General features: G+C 41.9%; 1 protein-coding gene across 7 annotated transcripts in view; it reads left to right on the top strand.

The window, feature by feature from the left end:
• Nucleotides 1-12442, top strand: part of UPF2 (UPF2 regulator of nonsense mediated mRNA decay) — a 54307-nt gene extending 41865 nt beyond the window's left edge. For 6 of the 7 annotated variants that reach the window (XM_063308143.1, XM_063308144.1, XM_063308150.1 and 3 more), the window contains 5 exons: nt 333-431; nt 1660-1827; nt 7812-7953; nt 9169-9289; nt 11130-12442. In XM_063308143.1, the coding sequence (XP_063164213.1) occupies nt 333-431; nt 1660-1827; nt 7812-7953; nt 9169-9289; nt 11130-11139 (540 nt within the window). In that variant the 3' untranslated portion in view covers nt 11140-12442. Of the gene's footprint in view, nt 1-332; nt 432-1659; nt 1828-7811; nt 7954-9168; nt 9294-11129 lie in introns of those variants that run through there. The other variant, XM_063308148.1, reaches the window with a different exon arrangement.
• The last annotated feature ends 8803 nt before the right edge of the window (nt 12443-21245 follow it).

Here is a 21245-nt window from a genome sequence, read left to right as displayed (position 1 = left end):
TTGGCAACTTTAAGACAGGTGGACTTCAACTCCCAGAATTCCCCAGCCAGCTCTGTACAGATACGATGCCCTCATTAGAATGGATGGTGCTGTTTTCACATTGAAGGTTACCTGCAAAAGAGATCTTGATTGGAAGAATAAAAAGAAAGAAACAGTACTTAACAGAATTGGTCACATTTGCCTTAAAATGACATATAAAGGAGCTGACTGTAGAACCTGGGATTTTTGTATGTGAGTTGACCTATATGTCAAAAGGAAGGCTATCTGAAAAATATACATCAACTGAAAGCACATAATGATGTTTTTCTTTTCATCCTCTTTTTTTATATCAGGAGGTAATGATTAAAGGAGGTGGACTGAAACGTGTCCCATGTGCTGAAGATGAAGATTTTATTCAGGCATTGGATAAAATGATGCTGGAAAATTTACAGGTTTGGATTAATTTTTAGTACAAGTATGCAAAATGTTCTGTCATGCGTGAAACTGAGCTGTTCAAGCTCAGAAACTTCCAAGATATTCAGAGCATGCCATTTTGCACTCTAGCCTGCAGTTTGCACTCCAAGGACTGGTGGGCAGGTGAGATTTCATGCTCAGACAGTGCAAAGCAAAGAATTTTGTACACCCACAATTTTAGTGACTTGTTGCTACTAGCCACTAAAACTTTTGTTTTCAGCTGGTAAGGGTATATGCAGGAGATACCTTAGTGTGCCAACTCTGAATCTTAGTACTCCAGCTGGTGTGGTTGACACCATCCACCGCACTCAGCATCTGCAGGCCCTCTGTTCCACCCCCAAGAACATGAGTGAAACATTCTAATTTGTACAATAGGAATGTTTTGCTTTCCTTGAACAGGGGTGCCCACAGGGAAAGGGTCAGACAAGTCAGGATGGGGACCACCACAATCGAACCCCCTCCCTTTTTAGTACGAATTGTGACACACATACATAAAAGGATGGGATTTTGATTGTATGGTTGTGATTGTCGTCTTGCCTTTTTTAACCCCACTGTTGTAGATGCCCCCCTGCCTCAGCAAAATAGTCTTAAGAGAGCTTTTTGCAAATGATACATCTTAGCAGGCTCACTTAGCAGTTTGTTCATTACTTTGGTCTCAAGGAAAGTACAGTTCTCTGGTTAAACTCCAGCTCTTCGAACGGTGCTTAGCAATAAGCCAGCAAGAGTGAAACTGTCCAAGTTGCCTTCTTCCTTTAAAAATGGAAAATGTTTTACTGCTGTTTATGAGGGCTGAACATGTTGAGGCTGGTGAGTCAGAAGACACTAGTAGAAAGAAATCGGAGTAATATGTTGTTTTTCGTAGATTTTGTAAAGGGCAGTCTTGGGTTTGAATTCTTGGCATGAAGGTCTCCTAAATCGTGGCTCCCTTATGAATGTTCCTGATATGGATACAGTTGTTTGCATCCCTGTATTTGCCACCCTCACACTTCTAGATATACAGAGGAACACAGATACACATCTAAACCAGTATTTTTCAAATTCTGGGAGTTGAGATCCACACGTCTTAAAAGCTGCCAAATTTGAAAAACACTAATCTAAACAAAATAGAGTGTAAAATAGGTTTGAACTGAATGCTGTAATCATCCTGATTATCTTCTCTTAGTATACAGACATTTCAGTGATGTGTGTTTTCTTTTGCACTTGCAGCAAAGAAGTGGAGAGTCGGTGAAAGTGCATCAATTAGATGTTGCCATTCCTTTGCATCTCAAGAGTCAGCTGAAGAAGGGACCACCGCTCGGGGGTGGGGAGGGGGAATCTGACTCTGGAGACACCATGCCTTTCGTCATGTTAACTAGGAAAGGCAACAAGCAGCAGGTAAGTATATACCTTGATGTAAATTAACGTTGTCCTTTTTATTCCTCATTTTCTTTATCCAAAATACTGATAGCAGGTTTCAAGAAAGGACATGAAGGGCATGGGGGCGCTGCAAGAATCCCAGTGAACAGAAAGCAGTCTCTCTCTCTCTCCAGAGATGCTGGTCATTGTAATTTCCTCTTTTGAAATGGAAGAAAAGGTTCAAAGAACCGTGGTGGCAGCTGCTCACCTTCGAATGCCTGTTAACTTACTCATTTGCTTCACTAGCCTGGCAAAAACTTTTTAAAAGTTGCAGGTCCCCCCTGCCCCCTCCCATGTTTATTGATTTAAGCTTCAAGCAGAAACATGTCTTTTTTTTTTTCTTAATTAAGATATTCTTCTAATGCTCTTGGGATGTGAAAATGATGAAATTGCTATTACAACATCATTAAGGCAATTATACTGCTTTATCAGTTCCCCTGTTAGGTTAGATTAACATGCTTCCAAATTCAGCTCTTTTCAGTTTCATTCCATTGTTCTTGCTACTTAATAATAATAATATATTAAACTTGTATGCTGCCTGTCAATGACTCTGGGCAGTGGTTTTAGATGAGCTGGTCCTTCATTTGCAAGACAATGACAATATGAAACAACATTTCAGATTAATTGTATTATGTGGATACCTAATATTGTAGTTTTTAGACACCAAGAAAACAGTGACACACTTTTTTTCCCTGGCCATTCACAGTGTTTCAGTGGAGAAATTGTAACTTTGTTTACATATAAAAAAATAAGTTTTGGATTAACTTCCAAAAATGTATGTTTTGGGATGTGGTTGTAAGTGCTCCTTCATATACATTTACTCACTTGTCAGAGTAAAGCAAATGTTAATAGATTTTCCCAGATGAGCCTCTGTTTTGTGCAATTACAGTCAAGACCAGAAATATTGGAACAAGGATAACTGTTTTGGCATTTGGCCTCTGTATACCACCACATTGAAGTTGAAAGGAAACACACCCAGATGGGAGTGAAGTCAGGACTTTCAGCTGTAATTCAAGGGGTTTGACAGAAGTGGGGCACTAACCATTCAGGAAGTACAGCCAGTGGCATACACAAACCCCCATTGTTGGTGGCTCATAGGTAATGGAACAAACCAACATAATTACAAACATAAGGATTGCCTTTAAGACCTGGATGAAAATCCTTTGCAGTCAATGACTGCCTGAAGTCTGGAACCCATGTTGTTTATTCATTTAGTCGCTTCCGACTCTTTGTGACTTCATGGACCAGCCCACGCCAGAGCTTCCTGTCGGTCGTCAACATCCCCAGCTCCCCCAGGGACAAGTCCATCACCTCTAGAATATCATCCATCCATCTTGCCCTTGGTCGGCCCCTCTTCCTTTTGCCTTCCACTCTCCCTAGCATCAACATCTTCTCCAGGCTGTCCTGTCTTCTCATTATGTGGCCAAAGTATTTCAGTTTTGCCTTTAATATCATTCCCTCAAGTGAGCAGTCTGGCTTTATTTCCTGGAGGATGGACCGGTTTGATCTTCTGGCAGTCCAAGGCACTCTCAGAATTTTCCTCCAACACCACAGTTCCAAAGCATCGATCTTCCTTCTCTCAGCCTTCCTTATGGTCCAACTCTCGCAGCCACATGTTACTACGGGGAACACCATTGCTTTAACTATGTGGGCCTTTGTTGTCAGCGTGATGTCTCTGCTCTTAACTATTTTATCGAGATTTGTCATTGCTCTTCTCCCAAGGATTAAGCGTCTTCTGATTTCCTGACTGCAGTCAGCATCTGCAGTAATCTTTGCACCTAGGAATACAAAGTTGTTCACTGCTTCTACATTTTCTCCCTCTATTTGCCACTTATCAATCAAGCTGGTTGCCATAATCTTGGTTTTTTTGAGGTTTAGCTGCAAGCCAGCTTTTGCACTTCCTTCTTTCACCTTCATCATAAGGCTCCTCAGTTCCTCTTCGCTTTCAGCCATCAAAGTGGTATCATCTGCATATCTGAGATAGTTAATGTTTCTTCCAGCGATTTTAACTCCAGCCTTGGATTCCTCAAGCCCAGCATGTCGCATGATGTGTTCTGCGTACAAGTTGAATAGGTAGGGTGAGAATATACAGCCCTGCCATACTCCTTTCCCAATCTTAAACCAGTCCGTTGTTCCGTGGTCTGTTCTTACTGTTGCTACTTGGTCGTTATACAGATTCTTCAGGAGGCATACAAGATGACTTGGTATCCCCATACCACGAAGAACTTGCCACAATTTGTTATGGTCCACACAGTCAGAGGCTTTAGAATAGTCAATAAAACAGAATTAGATGTTTTTCTGAAACTCCCTGGCTTTTTCCATTATCCAGCGGATACTGGCAATTTGGTCTCTAGTTCCTCTGCCTTTTCTAAACCCAGCTTGTACATCTGGCAATTCTCGCTCCATGAACTGCTGAAGTCTACCTTGCAGGATCTTGAGCATTACCTTACTGGCATGTGAAATGAGTGCCACTGTTTGATAGTTTGAACATTCTTTAGTGTTCCCCTTTTTTGGTATGGGGATATAAGTTGATTTTTTCCAATCTGATGGCCATTCTTGTGTTTTCCAAATTTGCTGGCATATAGCATGCATTACCTTGACAGCATCATCTTGCAAGATTTTGAACAGTTCAGCTGGGATGCCATCGTCTCCTGCTGCCTTGTTATTAGTAATGCTTCTTAAGGCCCGTTCAACCTCACTCTTCAGGATGTCTGGCTCTAGCTCACTGACCACACTGTCAAAGCTATCCCCGATACTGTTATCCTTCCTATACAGGTCTTCCGTATATTCTTGCCACCTTTTCTTGATCTCTTCTTCTTCTGTTAGGTCCTTGCCATCTTTGTTTTTGATCATACCCATTTTTGCCTGGAATTTACCTCCAATGTTTCTAATTTTCTGGAAGAGGTCTCTTGTCCTTCCTATTCTATTGTCTTCTTCCACTTCCGCACATTGCTTGTTTAAAAATAATTCCTTATCTCTTCTGGCTAACCTCTGGAATTTTGCATTTAATTGGGCATATCTCCCCCTATCTCTGTTGCCTTTTGCTTTCCTTCTTTCTTGGGCTACTTCTAGTGTCTCAGCAGACAGCCATTTTGCCTGCTTGGTTTTCTCTTTCTTTGGGATGTATTTTGTTGCTGCCTCCTGAACAATGCTGCGAACTTCTGTCCAGAGTTCTTCCGGGACCCTATCTACTAAGTCCAGTCCCTTAAATCTATTCTTCACCTCCACTGCATATTCCTTAGGAATATTAGTGAGCTCATATCTAGCCGATCTGTGGGTCTTCCTTAATCTCTTTAGTCTGATCCTAAATTGTGCAAGAAGAAGTTCGTGATCGGAACTACAGTCAGCTCCAGCTCTTGTTTTTACCGACTGTACAGATGTCCGCCACCTTTGGCTGCAAAGGATGTAGTCAATCTGATTTCGGTGTTGTCCATCTGGTGAAGTCCATGTATAAAGCCGTCTCTTAGGTTGTTGGAAGAGAGTGTTTGTTATGCAGAGTGAATTGTCTTGGCAAAATTCTATCAGCCTATGTCCTGCTTCGTTTTGTTCTCCCAGGCCATACTTACCTGTAATTCCAGGTGTCATTTGACTGCCCACCTTAGCATTCCAGTCTCCTGTGATGAAAATAACATCTCTTTTAGGCGTGTTGTCCAGTAGGTGCTGCGGATCCTCATAGAACTGCTCTACTTCAGCTTCTTTAGCATCTGTGGTTGGGGCGTGTATTTGGATCACTGTGATGTTATATGGCTTGCCCTGAATTCGAATTGAGATAATTCTGTCGTTTTTTGGATTGTATCCAAGCACTGCTTTAGCCACTTTACTATTAATTATGAAGGCTACTCCATTTCTTCTGTGGTCCTCTTGTCCACAGTAGTAGATCTGGTGGTCATTTGATGTGAAGTGGCCCATTCCAGTCCATTTCAGTTCACTGACGCCCAAAATGTCTGTCTTTAATCTTGACATCTCACCAATAACCACATCCAATTTGCCCTGGCTCATAGATCTTACATTCCAGGTTCCAATGGCGTGTTGATCCTTAGAACATCAGATTCGCCGTTCACCACCAGCACCGTCGGCCGCTAGCCGTCCTTTCAGCTTTGAGCTAGCTGCGTCATCACGTCTGGGGCTAGTTGAGCTCATCCTCTGTTCCTCCCCAGTAGCATTTTGACCATCTTCCGACCTGGGGGTCTCATCTTCCGATGGTATACCGACATATCTCTGGTTGTACTGATCCATTTAGTTTTCACGGCAAGAATACTAGGGTGGGTTGCCATTACCTTCCCCAGGGATCGCATTTAGTCTGACCTCTCTGTCATGATCTTCCTGTCTTGGGTGGCCCTTCACGGTTTAGCTCATGGCATCATTGAGGTGCTCAAGCTCCAGCACCACGACAAGGTAACGATCCTTTGCTGAAGCTGGAACCCATGGACATGACCAAATGCTGAGTTTCCTCCCTTGAGATGCTTCACCAGGCCTTTACTGCAGCTGCCTTCAGCTGCTGCTTGTTTGTGGGTCTTTCTGCCTTCAGTCTTGTCTTTAGTAAGTGAAAAGCATGCTCTATTGGGTTGAGATCAGGTGATTGACTTAGCCATTGAAGAACATCCCACTTCTTTACTTTGAGAAACTCTTGGGTAGCTTTTGTTGTATGTTTTGGGTCATTATCCATCTGCAAGATGAAGCGACATCCTATCAGTCTGGCAGCATGTGGCTGAATCTGAGCAGAAAGTATAGCCCTATACCCTTCAGAATTTATCCTGCTGCTTTTATCAGCAGTCAGGTCATCAATAAACACCAGTGACCTGGTTCCATTGGCAGCCATACATGCCCATGCCATAATACTGCCTCCACCATGTTTGACAGATGATGTGATATGCTTTGGATCATGACCTGTTCCTTTCCTTCTCCATACTTTTCTAACTTGCGTTCTGGTGCAAGTTAATCTTGGTTTCATCAGTCCAAAGAATCTTATTCCAGAACTGGGCAGGCTTTCTTAGGTGTTTGCTGGCAAAGTCTAATCTGGCCTTTCTGTTCTTGAGTGTTACCAGTGGTTTGCACCTTGTTGTGAAGCCTCTGTATGTACATTCATAAAGCTGTCTGTTGACTGTAGATGTTGACAGTGATATGCCTACCTCCTCAAGAGCATTCTTGACCTTGCTAGATGTTGTGAAAGGGTTCCTTTTCACCATGAGCAGAATTCTGTGGTCGGTCATCCACTTTACTTGTCTTCCGTGGTCTTCCAGGCCTGTTGCCATTGCTGAGCTTGCCAGTTAATTCCTTCTTTTTCAAGATGTTCCAAACTGTTGTATTGGACTCCCAATGTTTTTTCTATCTCTCTGATGGATTTATTGTGTTTTCTCAGCCTAATGATGGCCTCTTCACTTGCATGGACCTCATGTTGAGAGTTCCAGTGAACAGCTACCAAATGCAAATGTACCACTCAGAACCAACTCCAGGCCTTTTATCTGCTTGATTGGTCATGGGGTACCCAGGAAACAGGCCGCACCTGGCCATGCAGCTGTTTGTCAGCCATTTGTTCCATCACTTATGAGCCACCAGCGATTGGGGTGTGTGTATGCCACTGGCTGTACTTCCTGAATGGTTAGTGCCCCACTTCTGTCAAACCCCTTGAATTACAGCTGAAAGTCCTGACTTCGCTCCCACCTGGGTGTGTTTCCTTTCAACTTCAATTTGGTGGTGTACAGAGGCCAAATGCCAAAACAGCTATCCTTGTTCCAATATTTCTGGTCCTGATTGTAGGTAGAATTAAATGGACTGATTTTGCATTCTTATGCACACATCTTCATTCAGAATATGGTTCTCGAAATACCTTGGACCTGTAGCGTGACAAGTAGTGGTGGAACTTAAAGGATAATACTTGGGTCTCTTCCTTTGCCCTGTAGGCAATGTTTAGTCAGGAATGTCTTCCTTTCTTTGGGATCTTAGACTGACTTCTGCTCTTTCAGTTTAAAATCCTAAATGTGCCGATGTCTTCCCAACTGGCTGCAAATCACTGGAATCAACAACAAGCTGAGCAAGAGGAACGCATGCGAATGAAGAAACTTACATTGGACATCAATGAGCGGCAAGAACAGGAGGATTATCAGGGTATGGTACTTTTAAAAGTCTGTCATATCTAGGAAGCAGTTCAGAGTATCCCCCTTCCACACTCTAATGCACTTGGGTTGGTTTTCTTCCTGCATACAAATGTACACATGGCTGCTCCAAATTATACAAGAAAAATAACACCCAAGGATCAGTATGCTCAAAAGATGTCCTTCGAATAAAAAGCAAACAGATATCTGTTGTAATTTGCAGTGGGCATTATTGAAAGATATCTTTAAAGTCCCTGTGTGCCCTGTACCACTGTAGGATTACAAATGTATCTGCTGTTGGCTGCCCAAATAGCTGAAATTTCTAGCGAGCACTGTGGGACATAATTTGCCCATTCAGTAAGAAATTAGTTCTTTTAGGCTTTGCTAAGTGGTAAAAACATGTGCATACAGGTAGTCCTTGACTTAAGACCACAATTGGGACCGGAATTTCCATTGTAATTCGTTGCAGTCGTAAGGTGAGTCACCATGTGACCAGACCAATTTTACAACCATTTTTATGGCAGTTGTTAAGCGAATCACCATGGCTGTTAAGTGAATCAAGGGTCTTAAGTGAATCACCACAGTTGCTAAGTAAATCCAGATTCCCTACTGGGCATTTTTTGCAGGAAACTGGCAAAAAAGTCACAAAATGCGAACACATGACTGCAGAATGCTGCAACTGGTCATAAATGCGAGCCAGTTGCCAAGTGCCTGAAATGCAATCTTGTGACCATGGGGATTGGTGCAATGTTTTGCTACACTCAGAAGAGCTTTATAGGCTGTAAACCACTCATTCCGAGCCATTGTAACTTGGGATCATCGTTAAACAAACGGTTGTAAGTCAAGGACTACCTGTACCAACATACTTTGTTTTCCTTTTCAAAATTACCTTTTGTTTATCCAACCATTTATAAAAATAATAAAGGCGGGATAGAAAATAAATAAATAAAATAAACTTGAAAATGGTTCATTAGTCTTTGTTGTTTCAAATACAGCTGAGATATTTGTTTCTCCCCCCCACCCCACCCCACCCCAAATATTGCAAATTCCTGTTCAAGAAGTCTTAATTGTTCACAGAATGACATTTTTCAGGATTCTTTAATTGAAAAATGAAGGAATTTGGGAACTTACGATACTTGCTGTAAATATTTCTGACGTTCTTTTTAATTTAGAATGAACTGTGCTCCCTATCACCCTTCAATTTATTTCTTAAAATATTAATCTGCAGAAATGATGCAGTCCTTGGCTCAGCGGCCAGCTCCAGCAAATACAAACCGAGAACGGCGGCCTCGTTACCAGCATCCAAAGGGAGCACCTAATGCTGATCTCATCTTTAAAACTGGTGGAAGGTGAGGATTCTGGGATTGGAATAGGGTTGTCAGTCTCCCCACCACTCCTGATTTCAGAACTGAAAAGTCTTTTAATCAAGAAAGGGATTATGTCCTTGAGCAAGAAGACATGTTTGCTTGAAAACCTTAGAGCAGAAATCACTAAAATACTGAGATCTCTTTCTTTGGAAGCATTACTGAGATGAATAGGGGCCATACGAGACGGGGAGAAAAAAATATGTTCTGCTTTTCAGAGTGAAAATGGAAAAATAATCTGAGATAATGTAAAAGTTTACGTGAGCTTTTACTTTTAGAAGTAGCCATAGCAGTCGGCTCAAGACTGGGAGGTTTTGCGTCTTCTTCAGTGGAGCAACCAGTCTTGACGTGCAACCCACACTGCAGCTCCTTCCAAGATCTACAAGTTCTTCAGGTTCTTCCATTTACTTTGGTTGGGAGACTTCCTACGGGGGATCTGTCCTGCACCTCTATACTCTAGCTGGGAAATTCTGATGGTTAAAGTGTAGTAGGAATGAGAACGTGCAGAAGTGTTTCAGCCTTAAAGTAAGCTGACTGTACAGGCTCTGAGCAGACATGCACATATATACTATAATTCATGTTTCCAGTTAGAGAAATATTTCTCTGTGCGGGAGCGGGCAACAGCGGAGGGAGCAGGCAACTGGGAGATGTCTTGGGGGGCTTTTAGCTTGCCTCTTATTCAGTCTCAGCTGCATTGAGATCACTACAGGAGGGAATGTCTAGGTGTGCATATAGAAATGTGTGCGTGTGCTTGCAAATTGGACATCACCCAAACAACGTGCCATTTGCCTATTTCTGTTGTATACAAAAAATCTGGTGAAAATAAACTGTATTGAGTGCCCTGCATGAACGGTGCAGATTTACATTGCATGCTTTGTTTCTGCTAGTTTTGGTTTAAAACAGCAAAATGACCTTTCCTTCTGACCCCTGGAAATAGGATACTTTGTATTCTGAACCTTTCACCCTTACATTTTTCCAAATTTCTAGCCCTGATGGTTGCAACTGGGAGCAGTATTGAATAACATTTTTTGAACTGCAGTATAATTTTGATCACAGTTGACTTTTGTGTTTGATGACTTTGTACTTGTTGGGCAGTACTCTAAAGAGCCCAGTTGCAGTACAGGTAGTCCTCAGATTTCAACCACTCGTTCAGCAACCGTTCAAAGTTACAACAACTCTGAATGGACAGAGGACAGCTCCTTGGAGTTGCGGCCATCACAGCGTTCCCCGCAGTCACATGATCATGATTCAGGCGCTTGGCAACTTGCACTTACAAAGGTTGCAGCATCCTGTGGACATGTGCTTGCCATCTGAAACCTTCCCTGCTGGCTTCCCACAAGGACAGTCAATGGAGAAGCCAGAGGAGGTCGCAAGTCACTCCTGCGGCTTTTTCACCCATCCTCGCTCTGTAGTGCCTGCCCATGGCACCCACACATCAGCCCGCCCACCCATACTCTGTAGTGCCTGGCTGTGGCATCCGCCTGCCTACCCACAGCTTTCACCTGCAGCTCTCGCCCACCGGCCTGCTTGCCTGGGACTTCCCCTCTTCCCACGTTGCAGTCATGTGAAATCCTCGCTTAGCAACCACGAGGTCCTGGGGTTACAAAGGCAACTGGGACTGCTGGGATTGCCATCGCTAAGCAATGTGATCACATAATGTTGTGCTTTGTGACTGCATTGCTTAGTGATGGAAATTCCAGTCCCAGTTACCATCGTAACTGGAGGACTACCTTTATTGATAACTCTGAGTGGTTATAATTCCACCACCAACGTAACTTAGTTCTTCAGCACTCAGACATTTTTCCTTTGTTCTTTCCTTTGCCAGGAGACGTTGATCCAGCAGCAAGCGTCATTTCATTAGGTCCTGTATCTCCAATGTTGTGGATTAGTGGAGTCCTCCAGCAATTAAACGAGAGCAGCGGACACATCTGAGCATGTCAGTCTAGAGAGTTCAGAATCGACAGGCTGGGGCCATAGAGCAGATACACCAGCCTCTATTAAAAACAGAAATAGTGGAAGCTTCCAGTCATGGCCTATCAAACAAACAAAAAGCATCTTGTTACGGAACCATGTGAGGGTTAATCTTCTCATGAGAATGGAAGTAAATAAATGAGATGGTTAACTTGACCGGTGAGCAGTTCAGTTACAACAAAGAGCAACTTAAATAAGATGGATTATGCTGGAACAGAGACAGTTTTGGTGGCTAAGTATGGGGAAAACCAAACCTAGTAAGAGTGGCATTTTCACTGGATGAAGCGTGGTGTGCCAGGAGAATGTTCATTGGTGGGGCTCCAGATGTGCACTAGAGAAGTGATAGAGCAAGAAGTGATTATTGTCTAGTAAGCCCCAACACACAGGATGAGCAAAACAGCAACTAATTTACCAAAACACAAGATACTTTACTAGAAGACGATGTTCTGAGAGGAAACCAGTCTGTTCCATAATGTGTGTGCGTGAGAGAGTGGGAGGGGGAAAAGAACGAGGAAGGAACCCGAGACAAGGAAGTGGGATGATCTACTGAAGGTCACAGGTAGATGGGAAGGTAGAGAGCGTTGACCAAAAGTTGCTTTGAACAGCCTGACACCAGCCTAAGAACAAGGATCTAGAGGAGCTCATTAAAGCATCATTGAAAACCAAAATGTGCCAGTCAGCATGACAGACAGATGCCAAGAAGTGGAGCTGAATGTTCTGTTGACTTTCATGGGTTGATAAGCCTCTGTGTCTACATATTAAAAAAAAAAAAAAAAAAAAGGAAAAAAATAGTTGGCAGAAGTAGAATTTTTATTTTTCTAAATTGAAATAAAGTTTCTTGGTCAGTTTCTGACAATCTTGCTTGTTAGTATAGTTGTGGGGGATAATTTCTTTTTCTTTCTTTTTTTTTTCTTTTTGTTTGCTTTCATGTAGTGTAGTACATTCAGTTTAAGAACACATCTGTATGCTACTAATTTTTTTTCCTAGCTATTTTAAAATTCTTTTTACCGCTGTTGAGTTCTGCATGTAGAATTTTAAATGAGATTGTACAACTTGTAACATTTCACATTTGCATATAACACACACAGTCAGAAATGCCACCCGATCTTCACCAGCTTCAGAAATCTGATCTTTGCCGATGCTGCAATAAAGTGTTGTAATTTAGAACGGCTTTTTGTCTTTCTGTGTCCCGTTTGAGGGCGGAGGCCTTAACACACAATGATTTATTTCATAAAAGTGGGTATTTCTTTGAACAGAGGAAAGCAAACTGTTCTGCATTTGATGTTTCTGAGCTGAATCTCCCATCTTCCCATTGCCCCTTTTAAAAACTTGTGGGGAAACTGCTGTCTGTGATAAGTTAATGTGAAGGGCACGGATACATTTTACAGTACTTACTTCATCATAAAGAGCCATTCAGGCAAACTAGTTACTAACTTAAAAGGAAAAGCAGTACTAATGAAGAGTTGTCTTTTTGTCAGAGCTATTGCATAGTTTTCCAATAAATTATTCTGACACATTTTGCATTGTGTTGCACTATGTTTTGATTTTTGGATCCTCTTTGTTAGGACCCAGTGTTATGATGTGCCAGCTTCACTTGAATTTGGACATTCCCATGACTCTTGGGGGGAAAAAGGCAGCTGCTTTAAGGAGTTGCTGGCCCGCCTTTTTTCCTTTGAATCCAAAGTTAAGAGCCTTAAATACTGTTTGGAAGTTTAAACAATGTGGGACTTAAAAGCAGCATAAAAGATTTGTTCCTCTAGTTGAAATTGGAGGCTCAAAGATAAGATGTGAGGTAGATTTGACAAGACTTTCCTTTTCTGTTAAAAAAGGGATGGTTGGGGAACCTTCTGACTCTTTTGCTATAATTCAATAATTGGAAATGTGATTTTATTGAAAAAAAATGTTCAGTTTTCAGTGAATGGAAAGAACTGTTCAGTACTGTACTTCCTGCCTGTATACAATAGGGTAGTCTTGTCTTTAGGCCTAGCTCACTTAATTTCATCCAGATGACCATCAGGCAGAGCCAGTTCTAGGATCACACTTGGCAGTTGGTTCTCGCTGCAAAGGCAGGACTTCAAGATCCTTCCCTTTAGGAACACCACATGAGGCCTTGCTTGCTAGATTCTACACATTCTAAGCCATGTCTGTGAAAAGCAGGTGGAACAATACCCAGAACTGATCTTTGCTGAATATGTTATTCCCTTTTAAGCCAGCTGAGCAGCTAACCAGTCATACTGGGCAAGACGTTATTCTGAGCTGTTTTCGTGAACATGGCTTTGGCAACTAATAGTGCTTGGCTTCTATTCACAATTGGCCCCTTTGCTCTCCACCCCCAGAGTAACATTTAAATGAAGTGTTGCATGAAGGCATTCTTCAGGCCAAGTTCAAACATGGCCCATTTACAGTTAAGTATAAAAGAAGCAGAGATGTGGCAGAAGTCTTCGGAGCGGCTACATAGAACCACTCCGCTTGAGAGAGACTTCTGTCTGGATAATACATGTTTAAACGTAGCAGAGAGATCCTTGAAAGTTCATAAGAACTCAGCCCTTGCCCCCCCTCCCCCTGTAAATCATTCCTTCTAGTAGCCAACTCACCAGTTCAGCGGGGATAGCTTTGTAACCAAAATAGAGATGCTGTGGAATGAAGATGACAAGGTAATTGGTACGTGCAAAGGCATCCTAGGTTTTGGAAAAGTATGGCTACAGGGGCTCTTCCTCCCCCCAAACCGATTGAAACTAAGTTTGGTCACGGCATGGAGTGGTTATTAGAAGAAGTGGAAAGAGGAGATCTGATTGGAATGTTTAATAGGAACGATCTTTTTAAAGGAAAAATTGCTTCCTTAAATGTCTTACAGGGGACACAATTCGGTTTCATACTGCATGAAATGTTATAGGACTGTCAAAAAAAAATCAGTGTTTCTCAACCTTGGCAACTTCAAGCTGTGTGGACTTCAACTCCCGGAATTCTGGGAGTTGAAGTCCACACAGCTTGAAGTTGCCAAGGTTGAGAAGCCCTGTTCTATATACTGTATGTCACCCTGCTTTTAGTGATCGCCATGCTCTGTCCTTTACTGAATAATACTATTACGTGGGCTGTTTCATTGGGATTATATCTCTCTCCCCTCCTCTCCCCTCTGCCAAATCTGCGGCCACAACCAGAGAGTTGTCTCGAGTTTTCTGATCTTTGTGCGTGAATATTGTAGGAAAAGGGCCATGTTTATCTATGGAAGCAAAAAAATCAGGAGTTTTCAGACTAACAGATTCCATTGAATGGCATAAGATTTCAGGATGAATCTGATGAACTGCACCTCATGAAAGCTGATGCTTTTTAATAATATCTGCTAGCCAGGAAAGCAAATCACTTACCAAACTCCTGATTTTGGGCATGGATAGTGATGATTTAATTATACTTGTTATATAAAGATTGGCACTCAGAAAACTGACGTTACTGTTAATTGTCAAGGTTACTATGCCTAATTAAAAGAAAAGTCAAGGTCTGATCACAGGAGATAGTTTTCACATTTAGCTTCTTTAAATAGGATTTAAAAGCTGCTTCTCCATGATAAACAAGTTAAGCTTTGTGGTGTAGATAACAGTTGTTCATTTTGAATTTTCTATACCTTATGTAAGACCGCCCAGAGTCGCCCTCTTTGGGGGGAGATGGGCAGTAATAGGAATTTGTATAATAAGACCTTTTGTTTCAAAGAAAAATGGGAAGACCTATGCAAATTGGTAAATTGGTCTCTTCCCATGCTTTCCCTTGCTATTTGCCACACAAGATAGCAGTGATAGTAGTTGGAGACTACATCTGGAGGGCACAAAGTTAATTACCATTGTTGGAAATCAGTACAGCTTCAATTACTGGAACATTTCTGGACTGACCTTAGGCTTATCCCAAGAGTGTTATATATGTATAAAGGAGTGAAATATAGTAGCATGCAAAGTTTAAGCCTCCCTGGTCAAATTGTACGTCTTAATGAATCCCTAAGTCCGTGAATCCCTAACCCCTGACCCAACATTTACAGAGTAGAAAGTTAAATTTGCTGTAATTCTTCAGTTTTGAATTGTCCTGACTAAGCAAAGACCACGCCAAGATGAAGAGAAAGCCTCTAGTGTTTTATTACTGCTATTGTAGACAGAAAATCCTACCAAACTGAAGAAGCATGGGAAACCCACACAGATAAACCCAAAACTCAAGGTGGGTCTGTTCTGGGTTTCTTTGAATGACAGCTCAAAGTCTCTAAACGACGCATGCGTTTTCCCCCCTGGATAGGGGCCTCCTTCTGCTCACCATCCATACTCATGATGAATGCATACTTGTCATTTATCTGCAGTTGTTTTCAGACTCAAGAAATGAATATAGTAGATGCAGAAATTCGGACATCCTTCCAGTGGGTGCTTTATCATGCCGTTGCAGAGATGCTAGCTTCCAAATGTTTCCTTTCGCCAGCTAAAGGTCTCCTAGTCTTTTTGGAATTCTTCCCCACTCGTCATAGAATGGACCCCGATGGTTGGAATGCTTAGCTGGAAGCACATAGACATGATTTTATGAGGGCCCTCTCCTTTGTAAGAGTGAACCGTTTTCAGATGCTGAGACAGCTGCTTAGCGAGCCCAGGTTGTTGAAAGCTTTCACAACCTGGGAAGTTAAGAAGGGTTAGAGTACTTGCTCACTTGGCCAACTGAGAAGTAAGGAGTCCATCGCTGCTTTGTTCCTCATCAACAACTTTACTGTGAAAATGAGTAACACTGAATCAAGTGGAAGGGTATCCAAACTTCCAACAATTATGTCATGCTGGCTGGGGAATTCTGGGCATTGAAGTCCATGCATCTTAAAGTGGCCAAGGTTGATTAACACTCAAACCAGTTACTGGTTTAAGCAATCCTAATGATGTCAGCCTCATTTCAGCCTGGGAAGAAAAAGATTTCCAGTCTGACTTAAACAGTCCAACAGCTTTAAGTTTTCAGTTGACCATATTTTTCACCAGGGAAAGATGGCCTTACGAATTTGTAGAAGAAGAATGTTGGAAGTGTATAGCAACTGAGTTCAAAGATCTAATCCATAACACAACAGCCCAGAAGGTTGCTATGTAAAGGCAGGAATTCTAAACTGCAATAGCTTCTCTTGAAGGGAGTTCACACTGAGCAAAGTTAAGAAGGTTGCAGTTTTTGCTGATGCTTCCCTCTCCCTCTCCCGCTTCTCAGATCTCAGTTTACACTAATGAAGGAAGGAAGCAGCGATAGATGCCCTTTTTAGACAAGAGAATAGCTTTCCCAAACATCATGTACACAGAAGTTATTCTGTGATATTGGCTCCCATTTTGTATGGAGATGTTAAAAATGGATGTTAAATGTCTTAGAGCTCTATTTCTTGAGCAAGATCTGAGCAGCTGTACACAATGGTTAAATATGGAAGGTTTAACCAAGTCCCTTATAACAAATGTACTTGCATTTGCAGAGCTCCAGAGATAGAAGACATAACACACACACTATTTGAATGTCAATTGTATAAGAAAGAGAGAGATCAGTATCTAGGACCACACATTAGACGAATGACCTATTGGGATCCTTATATTAAATCGACATATTTCATGTATGGACAGGATCCAAAAATTACATATAATACGGCCCTTTATTTGAATAAAACAGTTCAGTTGATATCTGCATATGTGAGCCTGATTGGGGTGAACTGTAGGGGTGATTCTGAAATAGGATCTGCATTTTTATTCCTTTTCTTATCCTGTCCTAACAGCCAGGAACCACGCTGAGACAAGGAACAGGTCTCTAGTGTTTTATTGCTGCTACATAACAGGAAAATCCTAACAAACTGAAGAAGCGTGGGAAAAACCCAGCCATATAAACCCCAAAGGCTAAGGCGGGCCCGATCGGTGTCTCTTTGAATGGCTACCTAATTCCTCAGTGCTACGCATGCGCTTTACAGCCTGGATGGGAGCCCCCTGCTCACCATCCTTACTCATGACATATCCAATTTGTTTCTTTTATTCTATTTTTACATATGATCTTGTTGATGTTCTGTATTGTATGTCCTGTACTTTGATATGGCCTAATGGCTAATCAATAATAAACTATACTATACTGCTGTATATGGATACAGCCTCGTGTGGCGCAGAGGGGAGGCGGCAGTATTGCAACCGAAACTCTCCCCGTGACCCAAGTTCAATCCCAGCGGAAGCTGGATTCTCTTCGGGTAGCCGGCTCAGGTCGACTCAGCCTTCCATCCTTCCGAGGTCAGTAAAATGAGCACCCAGCTTGCTGGGGAAGGTGACGACTGGGGAAGGCAATGGCAAACCACCCCGCTATAGTCTGCCAGGAAAACGTCACGAAAGCAGCATCCCACCAAGGGTCAGACATGACTCGGTGCTTGCACAGGGGACCTTTCACCTTTTTTCACACTATATGGATGCTTTCCAGTGAGAAAATTTTTCCATTCCCCCCTCACCAAACTACAAATCCAGTCGCAAGCTGGAGACATAAAAATTTGCCGCCTCTTTCAGTGGAGATGGACAGATGCAACTGAAACTGGGAATGCGAGAAGTCAGTTCTTCCTCCACTGAGATGTTCCAGCATCTAGCCACCAAGGGGCAGCCTTGATAAAGAAATGCTATTTCTGTATCCTAAATTCATAGTGCTGAGAACTAATGAGAGATGGGAGGTAACCTAGACAATAGTTTTAAAACCAAAACTGACATTTTGTCCCTTCTCCTTTCCTCTCCCTTTCACTGTATTCTCATTTTTTCCTTCTCTTTTCACATCCACTCATATTGTTGTTTTTCATACTTCTGCTTCTGCATCTTGTCTCATTCTTTATTCGCTAATGCAGAAGAGTTTATTCAAGGCAATTGGTTCCTGTGAACAATGGTAAAACAGAAAGATATAATTAAGACTAAGAAACCCTTTTAAGAGGAGCCCTTCAAATAATCACCCATTCCATCTCCATTTGCCTTAAAATATAGGCCATTCAATTAGAATAGTGCCAACAGAAATGCTCAGGGCACTCTGGGTCCTTTGGTCTTTAGATAATCTCCAAAGGCAGAAAAATGCTTTCTAAATTATGAATGCAGTATGACATAAGAGTGTTCAGGTAGAATCTCCCACAAGTCCAGCTTAACTCCTGGTGGGTTCATGGATACCTGCATATTGTTTTATAGGCAACAAAGGACAAGAAATCCCAGATCAATAGGCTGGACTGGGAAGTTGAAACAAAACTGTAGACAAAAGCAATCGCAAATCAGTTCCATATTGTTATCAAGAAAACTACAGGGATTTGCTCATGTAGTCACACCAAGGAGGCTTCATCTTATTTTAAAGCTTTAAAGAAATATTCTGAAGGCCTTTCTGTGTGGTGCAAAGGTGTTAGACTAGGAGTGGGAAGACCCAGATTCTAGTCCAACCTCAACCATAGAAGATCAGTAGATGACTTTCAGCTTTTCCCTCTCTCTTAGCACACCCTACCTGTCAGAATGGAGTCTGACTCTGACTTGGAGGAGGGGGAGCTGGAGTTGAACGTTGGTATAAGACAGCGTGGTAATAAGACAAAGTTGGTAATAAGTGGAGCATGATTCAGCAAGGCAGGAAAGTCTGGAGCTGCGGATTGGCGAGAGCCAGGAGGCGGATTCACCACTGCCTATGAGTGCAAGAGAATGGAGAGCTGAAAAGCTCACCAAGCAGGGAGAAGCCCGATTGGACTCTGATGAGAAATGATGGGAAGGAAACAGAATAAAAGGGCGCCAGCACAAGGAACGGGTTGCCGGAGACAACCATTCATTAGAATCTCCGTTGAAGCCTGCATCCATTGACCTTCAGTCTGCTCCTGCATCAGCACCTTCAACCGCTGAGACCACGAAGTCTGAGCTGGTCCGTACTGCTGAAGACTTAGAGCCTGTTGCTGAGCTCTGTCTTCCTACACCAGACCATGTGCTTAGCACTGCCCTGCTGCGCTCTCTAGCTGAGTCTTGCCCTGCCACTTCACTGCATTCTTCAGCCGAGTCTTGCCCTGCCACCTTGCCGTGATCCACAATTGAGCCTTGCCCTGCCACCTTGCCACGTTCTGCAGCCGAGCCTTGCCTTGTTGCCTTGTTGCGATCCATAGCCACGCCTTGTCCTGCCACCTTGCCGTGTTGTGCAGCTGAAACTTGCCTTGCCACCTTGTTGCAATCTACATCAGAGTCTCGCCTTGTTGCCTTGCTGCATTCTGCAACTGTACCTAGCCCTGTCCAGTTTCCGCGTGCTACAACAGAACCCTATTCATCAAGGCTCCAGAACCCTACAGTCGAGATCTGTTCTACCTTCATGCCGGGGTGGAACTGATAGATGAAAAATACTGTTGCCACTTGAATTAATTTTTCACTGGTGTAAATAGTCTTGTAAATAAAACATTAAACTACCTCCTCCTGGTCAATTCATACTCAGAACAGAACACTACCTCACAGGATTGTTGCTGTGGGGGGCTTCCGGGGAGGGATAGTGAACTGAAGACAGCTCTGCAAAGGTGGAGCTGATGACTTCAGCAAAGACCAAGGAACTGTTGAGTGAACCAGTCCCTTGGAACCTCTCTGGATAAGGAGAGGACAGGAGATTGCCCACATGTGCTCTGGACCACTGCTCCTTGCAAGGAGACCAGAGGACATTGGTTTTCCATGGGTTTGAATGCCAAGAGACAGCCATCTTGCCTGCAACCGCGGTGGACCCTTTTAAAGGACACTAAGTTTACAAACCTCACTTTCTAATCACTTTTGGAAATTGCCTATTAACCATCTTAAAGCTGTTAGAGACCTTTGGAACAACAAGTTTGAAGTCTTCATTGGGTGAGTTTATTTTCAACCCTAAACAGAAGAAAAATTAATTATAAGCTTAAGAACTTAAAGATTTTGAAAGAAACAGCAAAAAGCTAAATAAGATTTTGACCTACGAAACTTGTAAACAGATTAAGGGTCCAGATAAATTGGAAATATCAACTTTTACTATACGTTTTTGGAATTAACTATTAAAAATAAACAACTTCTGGTGGAAAATAGACTTCTTTTGGCTAACCTGGTTATTGCAGGTTATAACAAAAGATAAATGATGATTTTAGAAACTGGACACTAGAGGGGATTAAAGTTTTTAAGCAGAAGAGAAAAAAATACATGCCTGGTGTCATTTAATTCTGGGACTTACAAAATGATACAAAACTTTATAACATAAAAATATTAAAGGAGATCTTTGAAGAATGGAGGCAGACATTAGTAACTACAACATCAGCAGTGTCAGTAATGATGTCTTCTATGTCAATGTCTAAAAGATGTTAATGAAGGAACAAATTTTTCTGAGAAGACAGAGAAAGTACAGAGTGTGGAACTACAAATGACAGACCAAAAGAATGATCTGGAAAAGGATGCTTTACTGAATATACAAAAGAAACTGCTGAAGTTTTAAAAATTAAAAGGGAAATATAAATGATAAACAAGAAAATGACCTGGAAAATGTTTTCTTATTGGATCTACAAATGTTAATGAGCAATTTATAAGCTATTAGATAGAGACCATTGGAACGACAAGTTGGAAAATACCAGGTGGGTCTGCTTTTAATCCTGAACAAAATAAAAAATGAAAATAAAATTTTAGTCATAAGCTTAAGAATTTAAAGAATCTGAAATAAACAGCTAAAAGTTAAATAAGTTTTTGATCTTAGAAAGTTATAAATGGACTAAGGGTCCAGATAAAATTGGAATATTGAAACTTTTACAATAAGATTTTGGAATTAATTATAAAGTACAAACAGCTTCTTGTGAGAAATAGATCCTGTTTTGGTTTTTACAAGACATAACATAGAGAAAGAATTCCATGATTTCAAAAACTGGACACTAGAGGGGACTAAAGGTTTCAGTTAAAGGAAAGATATACAGGCCTGCAAGACGGTGCAAAACATTATGACAGTAAAAATACTGAAGGAGACTTTTGAATAATGGTCTCAG

The sequence above is a fragment of the Candoia aspera genome, chromosome 7 (assembly GCF_035149785.1).
Source record: "Candoia aspera isolate rCanAsp1 chromosome 7, rCanAsp1.hap2, whole genome shotgun sequence".
NCBI classification, from domain to species: domain Eukaryota; kingdom Metazoa; phylum Chordata; class Lepidosauria; order Squamata; family Boidae; genus Candoia; species Candoia aspera.
Note: the sequence above shows the minus strand (reverse complement) of the source record. Positions and strands in the feature narration are given on the sequence as shown.